This window comes from Aythya fuligula, chromosome 3 (assembly GCF_009819795.1).
Source record: "Aythya fuligula isolate bAytFul2 chromosome 3, bAytFul2.pri, whole genome shotgun sequence".
Classification (NCBI taxonomy): domain Eukaryota; kingdom Metazoa; phylum Chordata; class Aves; order Anseriformes; family Anatidae; genus Aythya; species Aythya fuligula.
Genome location: NC_045561.1, coordinates 60,636,565 through 60,648,572, shown reverse-complemented (window position 1 = coordinate 60,648,572; position 12,008 = coordinate 60,636,565). Strand labels below are relative to the sequence as shown.

Genomic DNA, 12,008 nt, shown 5'->3' with positions numbered 1-12,008 from the left:
TACTGGTTAGGTTGGAAATACAGCAGCCAGTGGCACAAGATACTTAAACAACTTTGACATTTAAGTGACCCGATCACAACCATGCATTTCTGATTAATAAAGAATGGGCTGCCGGGGCTTTTACAGCTTTCTTTTCCATCTCTGTAATTGCTCAGGTGCCTTTAATGCTGTAATAAAGTCTAGCTTTAAAGTTAAATTCTAGCTTTCTCGCTCCCGCAGCGACTGCCCTTCAGGTAATGACAATATTCGTGCCATCGCTCTGGCCTTTCAATCACTGATGCGAATGAAACTTGGCTTGGCTGGTTGTGGCTTTTGTCGGGCACCAAGCTGTGTGCCCGGAGGCTTTTCTGGGGCCAGGAGCATCATGCTAAAAGGCATGTATGTTAGCTAATGACACCCTGCCTCCGCCAGCCTAAAAACACGAGGTGTGCAGCCGGAGAGTGCGCTCAAAGGATGAAAAGAAAGTTAAACAAATGCCTGGGTTTCCTGGCATCTCTCTGCTGATAGCGGCCACGTTAGGGCTCGGGGTGAAGGGTGTGCTGGAGGAGGCGATCACGTTTCACTGGGTTAGTTTGCATTGCCTGGGAGACGGGCGGTTTCCCTTCTCAAGGCTTAGAGCAGTGACTCCCTTTCTGGGAAATGAACCGCTGGAGGTTAATGCCACTAGAAAACGGGGGTCCAGCTGCAATCGCTCACAGCCACACAGGTGAGTTCGGGTTTCTTGTTATAAAATATAGTCTTACCAAACCAGGGGTTGTTTTTGTTTTTTTAAGGTTGAACGGGTTTGATAACAGCCTCGTGGCAGTGTCCCATCTGCCAGCATGAGACACCGATCAAATCCCAGTTTTGGTGCCTTGCTTGTACCTACTAACGAGCTGCAAACTCAGTGTAGCCACGGACAAATGACTTCGTTTCTAACACTTGCTGGTTATCTGTTTGGCATGAAGTTGATGGAAAATGCTCTACCAGTTGCACGGGTGAAATATGGGTGCCATTTCTTTTAAAGTCCTTTTGGCTTCTTCTGAGTTTCTATTTTTAAATTACATGATTTACCGAAGTAACAAAGGCAAGAGTGAACTGCGTCTGCCCTCTCTCAAAAAACATTCATCTGCTGTGGAGGAGAGACCACAGCAATTAGCAGCTGGCAAAGCAGCGCTCTCAGCAGCTGCTGGGTTATTAAGTGGGGTTTGTGGTTTTCCCAAGCACAAAACAAGATGGGATTTTGCCACTGCTGGCTGTGAAAAAGAATGCCACACATTCTTAAGGTTACGGAGCCTACTGAAGACGTAATTTATACGGGATGCTTTCAGAGAAGTGAGTGTTTGGCAGCTAAGGTAGTGAAGCCCAGAAAGGAAAGGGATTTGTCCCAAGCCACTCGGAAAGCCTGTGCCAAAGTCAGATGTAAATCTCCAATCATCCAGATGAACTTCTTTCCATCTAGCCTTTTCTTTTCCTTTTGTAGTCACTTGGCAAATAAATATCTAGGCTGATGTTTTTACACACCACGTCTATTTTAAGCAGGATTTAATTGTCTACAGAATTCTGCATTTAGTATAACTTACTGCAGTACCCTGAGGCTTACATAGGGACACATTTCTTGTTCTGAGGACTTAAAAGTTAATAATAAGCACGAAATAGCGAGAGCCTAAAATCAGTAAGCTAAGGAAGATGAAGGCAATGGACTGGGCTATGAGAGACCCTGGCTCTGTAGCTTTGCCCCTGATGTGTCGGGTGATGTTGGATAAACCCCCTCACCTCCCTTATGGACATCTCCTCCACAGCACGGGTTTTCCCTGTCTAGATTCTTGATGTTTTGAGCAGAGGACTCAATTTTTTATCAAGTTAATGAAGGATTTATGCCGGGGAAGTTCAGTCCAAAGAACCTACAGATTGATCTTAAGTTGATCTGCGAGAGGAAGCAGACGGGTTATCCAAACCACCCAAGGCTAGGTTTTCTGACCTCTATATTTTTTCATTGGCTCTTTCACAAGGACCTGGAAAACCACTCACGTCGGCACGCTGACTGTTGAGCAAGAAGCAAAGGCGCTGCAAGGTGAGTGACCTGCAGCAGTAGTTCTTCAGCTCCTGCTGCTGATGCTCAGCACCGTGAATAGCTGCTGCAGGCCCAGCTTGGCGGGGTGGCTTTGGAGCTGGGCTGTCCCTCTGCGTTCCCAGGAGGTTTCCTGCTGCCTCTTCTCCTGCAGCAGAGCGCTGGAATAGATGCACCACGGTAGGGTGGGAGCGGAGCTTCCATAAATTTCAGAGCAGGCTGAACAAACACCTGTCAGCAAGAGTTATAAGCATGACAAAGCCTTCTTAGGGGAACTGGTGAATCGGTGCTGCTCAGCCTGTGGACCTCAGTAAGGAAGCAGTGGGTAGTCCACGAAACAAGCACAAAGGATCAGCAACAGTAAAACTTCCTTATACCACCAAACAAAGAAAATAAAGGGAAAGTGAAATTACAAAACGAGAATCTGAAGTTAAGTTTCGTTATTTGTTTGGTCATTTACAGAAATCATCGTGCCAATGCTTTTATTCCTTTTCTCAAAATGCAGAGCTGATTGCTGTTTTAAAAGAAAAGGGCTGAGATTATGTTTTGTTTATATATATATATATTTATATATAAACCCTACATATATAAAAGCTCCAGAGGATGACCTCTCAAGATTGCTACCAAGTCTGCTTTATTATGATCCGATACTCTGTGTTCCTCTACTACTGTTCTCTGCTTTATTTTACACTATTTATGATTCTTTCCTTATCAAAAAAAAAAAAAAAGAAAAAAATAAAAAAGACAAGGTTAAGCCATAGGTGCACCAGAAAGCTCCCATTAGCAATGTTTGTATCAGAAAAAGGAATTGACTTTCCATCTCTCAGCCCGCAAGGCTGGTTGTGTCCGCCTGTGCGAGTGCTAGACCCGCAGTGCCCAGACCCATCCTTTCTGCTCTTTCTCACCCTTCCATTTCCATTTCCACTAATGCAGCACCTTTGACCTGTGATGTGCCTGCTTGCTCCGAGCTGCCTGCCCCCTGTGTGCCTTTAACAGTGCGGATGCTTTCCCCTCTTCCTTCTTTCTGAGTAGGTGGTTTTTGCATTTTCATACTTTTTCCCCCAATTCTCCTCTACACAGAGATACCTTGTCTGCTTTTAATGTCATTAAAGTAGCAGAGCCGACAGAAATCTAGATGAACTCATTCTCTGAATGCTCTTCAGCGGATGCATTACTCCACGCACATTAGCCAACCTTCCGTAGACCTCGCTAAAGGATGGAAAGGATTATTGGGTATGTTCAGCAGCAGTGGCGTTACCAAACGCTTTACTCAATGAATTCTGTTCCTCACTCCTGGAGCTGCTGGAGCACTCGGCTTGCTCTGTCTGCTCGGCAGAGCTTGTGGGCAGGCTTGAGGCAGAACTGAAACTACGTCCATATCTGAGGGAAACCAGGTGTGCGAGGGGTCTTCTGGTGACCTGTGTCTCACCAGGGGTGTCCAAGTCACATCCAGGACACACATTTTGTATGTGAAGAGGAGATAGACGTGAAGAGAGGGGATTAGCTGCTCCGGTTCCTGGCAGGGAGCAGAAGCAGCCCAGGAATTTGTTTTCATTCTCATCCCTGCTACATCAGGCAGAAGTCAGCAGAGCACGTCAAGGTATCTCTAGCCTTCATCTTTTGTCCAAGCTGGGGTGTGCGTATGTGCACAGGGAGTTTGAGTTAAATCTAACCTCAAATTCCTGCTCCTCTTGCCACATTCATCTTCTTGAGCACTTGGAGTTAATGATCTGACACTGTAGTGTCTCCTTTACAACTTCCAATAGAAGCTTTTCTATTTTTGGTGGTGGTCTTTATTTCCTTTGTGCCAAACAGATTCCCCTATGACCCATTTGTTGCTCTCTTTCTTGAACCTTTGACTCATTTAAGGGCCAGATTTCTAGGTGCCAGCCTCTGTTGCTGTATTTCTCAATATCTCTGCAGCAATTCCACCCATCCCATCATTTGCCTAGCTGGAATTTGCCCACTGCTCAAGACCTGCTCAAGATTTTTGTCGAGGCCTTGACCACTGCAGTCCCTGGGCAGGGAGACCCAGCCTATCTGCAACTTCTGGCCTCACTCATTCAGCGGGGGGCTCAGGACTGGTGCACCTCCAGCCACTCTGAAGGTGCCTGTAAGCACGGGCTAGTGGGTGACACCGGGCTTTTGGCATCAGGAAAGACAGGCACGGTTCTTATGGCCATTAGCAAAAACCACACTGGTCTTCCATGGAATAATAAAATTCACTCTTCCCTCTGCAGTGCCTGTGCACATCTAAAAATCCCAGAAAAAGGCCTTTGAGGCTTTCCTTCTACAAGAAATCCATTCAGGAGGACAGCTTGTTTGTGAGTATTGACGTGGATGAATGCTTGTACTTGCTCGTGTGAACGCTTTGTTTCCTGGCCCATGCTTTATCGAATAGCAGGGTCGGTAGCATCTTCACCCTTTGCTACTCAGCCCCTTCGAGGCTAATACACATATTACTTGCCTAGAAATCGTTACAGGCATAGTGCTCATACCTCAGAGAGCTTGATTTAAACATCTGCTTGAGCTCTAATTGCAGATGTAGAGGATAGAAATAGCTCCTTAATGAAGTCACCAGTCCACCAAATATATTTAAAAGCATATGTCTGATAGGATACAAGCCAAACGGTATTCCTGTTACTCCTTTATACCCACAGCATAAAAGAGTAGTCTGGTAACAAGTCGTGGTGAGAACATCTTTTCAGCATCCTTCCCAGTGTGAATTGGCCGTATGGCCATTCCTCAGCTCCTCCAGGAAGTCCCCAGCTCTAATGGTGCAAATTATGGTGCTCTAAATCTGCAGCTACAGCAGTGGCAGGAGGGTTCCCAAACACTGGGGCAGCCATAGGTGGGTGCATTTTCTCTCAGTAGATGGGACGAGGCCATGAAGATCTAAAATATGGATCTGGAGGCTTCTCAGATTCCCCTCCTGATGTTTCCCAGCCATTCTGCCTCCCGTGGATGGATGTACTTCTTGCTCGTACGCAGGGGCATCCCTTCGCAAAAGAAAAGCTCCAGAGCTAGGGCAGGGGAAGACTCACATTGAAAAAAACCTGTTATTATTTTTATATATATATATATATAAAATCTATAAATTCTGGGAATAAAGTTGTGCATTTCTTAAATGATAAGAAATTGAAAACAAAGCAACAACAAAACAGCAGTGCAGCAGTACAGGACTTAAAATACTGCATAAATTTACTGAGACAAAAAGAAAACAATTTGCATCCTGGTAGTCAATTTATTCTGGGATACTTGGCTCCTATGCATAAATCTGAAAGCTAAATGGGATTTGGTGATGCCTACTATTTGCAAAATGGATGGTGCTACATGGAGCGTGCCTTGGTGATGGAGCACTCATCTGAACTCAGCCAGGGATGCTCAGGAGGCCCTTAGTAAGAACAGGCACATCTACCTGCAGGGAGCACCGCCTGACAGAACAATTAGGCTTCAGCCTAATTGACAAGAGCCTACTTTAACAGCAAATAGTTTTCGTATGATAGCCTCAGAAGGTACAAGTTATTAGAGGTAGGAGAAGATTTGCTTTTTATTTTTTCCATTTTTTTCCCCCTTCCTTATTAATTGCTTAGTCAGTTTAAATTGCTTCAACTCCTGGCTGCATTTCACCTTGAACACGCTTCCCGTTCTCTTCAGCCAAGAGGAAGCATCTCTGATCTTGTGCTTCTTTTATACAGCACTTCCTTCCTCCCCCGAAGAGAAAGATGAGCTGGGCATTCCTGCGTGACCTGCTGAGTGGAGTGAATAAATATTCAACGGGAATCGGAAGAATCTGGGTAGCAGTTGTGTTCATATTCCGCTTGCTGGTTTACGTTGCGGCTGCAGAAAACATCTGGAAATACGAACACGATGAATTTGAATGCAACATCAAGCAGCCTGGCTGTGAAAATGTTTGCTTTGACCATTTTTTCCCTGTCTCTCACGTCAGGCTCTGGGCTTTGCAGTTAATCCTGGTCTCCACCCCCTCGCTCTTGGTTATTTTCCATGTTGCTTATCGAGAGAACAGAGAAAAAAAGCACAACCAGACACTTTACAAAAGCCCAGGTGAGATAGATGGTGGGTTGCTGTGCACTTACCTCATCAGTCTTGTTTTAAAAACAGGATTTGAAATAGTTTTTCTCATTCTGTTTTACAAATTGTACAACGGATTCAAAATACCACATCTCGTCAAATGCGACGTGAGACCGTGTCCTAATACTGTTGACTGCTATATCTCCAAGCCAACTGAGAAGATGATTTTCCTCTACTTTTTGGTGGCAACTTCATGTCTGTGCATTGTATTAAATTTAAGTGAACTGAGTTACCTCCTTTGCAAATACTCCGTGAAGTGTTATCTGAAGAGGTACACCAAGGAACATCGAGGCTCAGCAAGCGGCTGCCACAAATCGGGAACCATCAGTCACAGGAGAGCAGCAGCTGCAAGACCAGTCCATGACAGCCCCCTGTCCTTGCCTCTGAATGAACAAGATGGACAGGAGAATATCTCCCCACTGACTTGAAAGGTCGGACAACACCTTCCTGTTATACCTGCTGTATCTCGTGAATTGCCCTGTTCCCATCAGTGCTTCACAGAAGCGAAAGGAGAGTTATCTAGGAAGTATTTTTCCTCTATTAGTTCCTTCCCTCTGTTATACAAGCAAATAAATCCACTTGCATTATGTATGTCATGCATAGAATTACCTAGATCTGTTCATGTTGAAGAGGCCTGAAAATTCCACGGGGTTTTGATATCTACGCAAATGTTTAAGATAAATCACACTGAAACAACTGCTCGAACACCTGTGTTTTGCATATTACATGGAATTGCTTTGGTACAAGCAAAAAGGGGATTTTTATATCCAGAGATGGAAGAACCTGGAATTAAGATACCATTATTATTAGAGAACCTGCAATTAAGACATTGGACAGTGAGGGGATTTAGAGCGTTTCCCAGGTAGGTGGATCTGATAAATGTTGAGATAGTGACCAGAAGGTGTTGGCATACAACAGCTACTCGTGTCTCAAAGTAGGCTGGATCATCCCAAGCCCATCCCAGCTGTCCTCCTATGAAGCATTTCAAAAAAACGAAAAAATAATAAGGGGTAAATACATCTAGCTATGCCAATGGCGATAAAGGCAGAGCAGATTATTTAGCTATTTGTGGAACACCTCCTCCTGTAGGTACTTGAGCCCTTTGCAGTCTGTAGGACCTTTATCAGCAGAACACATCCCATAAGAAAAGGTCCTTGCTCACACAGGCATTGCATCCTGGCGTGTGGATTTAACTCCTGGTCACCCACACCGAGCAGCACCCCAGCCACCACACACCTCATCTGCCTGGTGGTTGCAGTGGGTGAAGGAAAAAAATCTTCCACAGTTCTCTAGGATCCAAGCAGAGAAATGTAGACTCTGCAATGCAGCAAAATGTGGGCCAGCGGTCCTAGCATTCAGTAGCCCCAAACCCGGTCCCTTTGGTAGGGCTGAAAACACCACTGCTCCTTCAGCAGATACGTGCTGTTGAAGATGTGCAATGTAAAGACACTCGCAGCCTCCCATGGAAACTCAGTAGACAATAATGACTTACTGCCCCCCAAATTTCAGAACGTCTCTTGAACACTACACATCTCCGCTCTTTGTTACGGTTGTAACATGGGCTAACAGGAAAGGGACAGAAATGAGTCTTCTTTTGAACTCAAGGTTCGGAGATGATAGAAATCATTCCTAAAAAGACTTATTTCAGGCTAGCATTCTCCTTCCTTTGCCGTGATCAAAGACCTGACATCAGTGCTGAGTCTGATCAAAACACACGCTTTTAGAGAAAAAGCTGCCTGCAATAAGCGGAGCTGCCAGGATGTTGCACCGATTTCATTCCAGGATACAGGAGGAAACAGTTAGTGAAAACATGTTAACTGTTTTTTCTCTCCAGAAACTCCAGCTGTGGTTACAAAGCATTACTTTTATGAGTACTGGGGCAGCAATTACACAATTAACTTTAGGAAATATTGAAAAAATTATGTACTTTTGACCATGATTTTCAAGCTCATGCGAGTTGGCTTTTTTTTTTTTTCTTTTTTTTTTCTTTCTATAAACCTGATTTTATAAGAGGTGAAAATACATTGCCTCTGCTGATCTTGCAACAGCAGCATGTCAGATACGACTAGCTTGCCAGCTTGCGGCCAGTTAAAGTTTTACATCTCGCACGGCGCGGTAGCAGCGTGTCTGTCGAGACAACGTGCTTTACAGCTCCAAACGTCTTCTGTTGAGTCTCTACATAGGCAGAGTGGCTCAGGAGAGGGATGCAATTACAATGTCTTTTATAACTACTGCACAAACCCCGTCAAGTACTGTGTGAAGCAAAACCATTGCTGGTCTGCTCCGTGTAACGGTACTGCCACCCTTTCAGTAACTGAGAAAGGAAACCAAAATTATCTCATCCTTCTTGTACACTAATGCATCATCTCTTAAGACAATGGAACACTATCCAAATGAAAAATGCTGCCATAAAGACTATTTTGCAATTATCGAGGACAGATTTGAAGATAGCACGTTAATGAAAAAGCTCTTTATTTTTTAAAGCAGGGTTTATTTGAGAGCAAAAGAAGCAAATGCAGCTTAGCTAACAGGTTTCTGATTAAATTTGTCATAGCTGCTCTCTAATATAAAAAATATGTTTAGTCAGGGCTTGAAGGGCTTCAGAGCATCCCTCCAAACTCTGCAGCTGGCCAGAACTTCCTGCTTGGACCAAAAATTTTCATGTGATACAAGAACTTTTTAAAATGCGTATACAAGTTTTTATTTCTCGCTAATTTCTATCCTCAACAATCATGAAATAATAAATTATATTCCAGATGACAGTGTTTCAAGTCTTGGAAGACATTTCAGGTTTGATACAACTAGAAATTATTTCTCATGTAAACCACTTTATTCTGACAAGGTATTATGGACCAGCTGCGTAAGCCCTGACTCCCTGGTAGCAAACACCCAAGTGGCTTTTGCATCGTGCTGCAAAATGAGAGGAGTATTTAGCAGAGCCATTAATGTAAAGGAAATGAGCATCACACAAGGCAGCTCTGCCAGATTTTACTTAACACGAGAGCAGGAACTCCTCTACTTTCCGAAGCCTTGCTTTTGTCCAGCATTTGGTCTTTTACTGGTTCCCTTCCTACCCCAGCCCCATTCCCACCCTTATCACCTTTACATTCCTTCCTCTCTAGGTTAAATCTTCCTCATCCACCCATCTCTGAAGTCACTCATGCTTGTGTTTTTGGTTCAAATGAGTTTGTAGACTCAAAGCCTAAACTCAAATGGCTTTTTTTTCCCCCCTCATATATCAAACTTCCATGCTACCCAGACAAAAATACCTTTTTTTTTTTTTTTTTTTTTTTTTTTTTTTTTTTTTTTCCCATTCTAATGCTGTATTTCTCTTTTTAAAAGCTAAAAGAACTGTCTCCTTTAACACACAGCAACTGGTAGGAAGCTGACCTCAGCCCTTACTGTAATGGAAAAATACCACAATCCCTCCATACACATTCACACAGAAATATTTACCTCATGCCTTTTTTTAAAACTTCTCCGCAAACATTGAAAAGTTCCAAACCTTTTGTAAACCCTCGTGTCCTTTAAAACCCAAGAAATCTTGTCTTTTGAGAGATAAGTTTTAAAAAAGTAATAGGGGAAAAAAACACTTCCCTATGTGCTGGTAGTTTCAGCACCCGCAGCCTCCTCGCGCCCTGCAGCTCCCCGGGGCCTGGTGTCAGTGCAGGTGGGACCCAGGCCCGGGGGCTCCTGTGGCACAGAACCCAAAGGCAGGAGTATGGCCACCTGCTTCTCCTTACCTGAGCTGAAATCTGCTTTTGGTGTTTCTTAAAAGCTTCTCTCCCTGACCTCATAACAGCCATGGGCAGGACGTGCCTCCAGAACGTCAATGTCGGCCATCCCAAAACAAGTGAGGACCTGCACTGCGCTCGATTAGGGCTCAGACAGTGTAAGACTTTCTTTTTAGGAACACAGTTAACCACAAGAGAGGCTAAAGGAGAGAGAAAGAGGTGGGAGAAGAATGGCGAGAGAGGGAGAAGCAGCAAGAGACAGGGATGGAGTGGGGAGAAGAGAGATGCTGAGGTAGAGAGGAGGCAAGGGGGAATCAGGGAGCGCTCTGGGCACCCCACAGGCTGAGGAGGCATCAATGGGGTTGGCCTCGGCCACCCCCAGAGCCCTGTCCTGTCCCGAAGGCACAGGTAAGGCCCATGGGGCCCTGAGGGGCTGCCAGCACGCTTGAGCAGGAGGCGTGATACATCACTCACGGGGAAAGGCCTAGATGCAAGCACCAGAGAAATTTATTTCATCAGCAACTTTCGTAAGTGGCTTTAGCAAACTACAGTACCCTCTGCAGTCTGTGACATCTCATACCAAACCCTCCTTTCCGTCCCTGTTAAAATTATATATAAATATATATTAAAAAAAAGGAAAAAAATACCATACTAGATTGCCTGTTGGACAGGCTGTCAGTACCTGTCTAACAGGTAATGTGCCACGAAGCTGGCTATGCTGGTCCTCAGAAGTGTGGATTATTGGGCTAAGAGAACATTAAAAATTTACTTCTCAGAAATTCAGGTCCTACATTCAGATCAGAATTTATTTCTTGGATGTTTACGACATTGGATTTTTTTTCCTTTTTTTTTTTTTTTTTTTTTTTTTTGGTTCTGTTTTATAGTATCGTAGTGTAACACTATGTACCTAAATAGTTTTACGCTATTCTCAGTCTAAAAAGTGCAAATGGTGCAGTAACTCTAACCGGGGACATTATGGTTGGAAGTATTTTACTTACAGAACACAAAAAGGGATTAACATCTAAAAAATTAACAACTGTGAGGTCTGTCGACAGTGCCCAGCCAACTGCCTGACAGCAGCGGGTCTCACGAGAGGCTCCGGGATCCCTCTCCGGAGGTGCTCTGCCCTCTCCTCCTGCAGATCCTCTCCTCTCCACACCCAGCTGCTGCCATCCAGCAGGAGCCCGCTCCTGAAGTCCAAGTACCTACAACCATCTCTCCTAGAGAGAAAACCCAAGCGTTTGTTTCGCCTCTATCGTTCTCAGATGGCACTTCTGATTTACTGACTTGTTGGAGCCAGCAGGTCAGTCACTCGGGAGGGACTGAAAGTTGCAGCAGCAAACGGGCCCTGCTCGAAAGGAAGCCTGTGCTTTGTGGGAAGGCGAGCAAGTTAGCACCGACAAACAGGAGCTACTCCCGAGGCTGAAACGCTGCCGCCTTTCTGCTTTCAGAGGTAATTTTCACTCTCCAAACAAGTCACTTCGTGTTGTCGGAGGAATGTGCCCTCTGAACTGGTATGCAAGTCAGCTGTCAAGGATTCCAGGTGAATAGCTTACAAGCAACGAAGCGCAGCATTTAATGCAAAGCGTTACACGGCAAGACAAGTTGATAGAAAAAAAAAAAGCAAGCCGATCTCTCCCAAGATAAAGACTATTTTATATTACTGAAGGTAGGTCACATCCAGTAACGAGAATAATCCAACAAAAAATTTTTGGTACCGCACAATCCAGCTGGCTTGTCCCACGGGAGTTAAGCATAATCCTGTCCTAAAAACACCACGGCAGATTCCTGGATACCGACAGCTCCCACTACCGCCTTCGCTCTCTGGGTTACTCAGCCAACTGGACGCCTGTCGTTTCGGTCAGCAGCAAACAGAGAAATCACTCCAAACCCGGGTGCTTGCTACGCGCAGCGCTGCTTCTGGGGCTCCTTCCAGTGTGGGAAACACCGAGGTGGCAGAAGGGCTGCCGAGCGCAGCCAGCGAGAGGAAAAGGAGTGCAGGGAGAGCCCGTGCCATCGATAGAGCACAAGCACCTCGGTTATCTGTAAGATCACAATCTCACTTCCCTTTCAGAAAGTGCCTCGTTTATTCAGTTTGTAACGGTATGGCATAAGGACTCATGTATTTTATA

General features: G+C 44.9%; 1 protein-coding gene across 1 annotated transcript; it reads left to right on the top strand.

The window, feature by feature from the left end:
- Window positions 1–5,775: 5,775 nt before the first annotated feature.
- GJB7 (gap junction protein beta 7) lies at window positions 5,776–11,990 on the top strand. The gene is made up of 2 exons (XM_032185091.1): window positions 5,776–6,515; window positions 11,900–11,990. Exons 1-2 carry the CDS (start codon window positions 5,776–5,778, stop codon window positions 11,988–11,990), a joined length of 831 nt encoding a protein of 276 aa, XP_032040982.1.
- The last annotated feature ends 18 nt before the right edge of the window (window positions 11,991–12,008 follow it).

Bases quoted from the DNA above. Each gene is read 5' to 3' on its own strand.
- GJB7 (XM_032185091.1), top strand. From the start codon at position 5,776: ATGAGCTGGGCATTCCTGCGTGACCTGCTGAGTGGAGTGAATAAATAT. The intron at 6,516-11,899 runs GTCCTTGCCTCT...TGCCATCGATAG, and splicing joins CCAGTCCATGACAGCCCCCT to AGCACAAGCACCTCGGTTAT.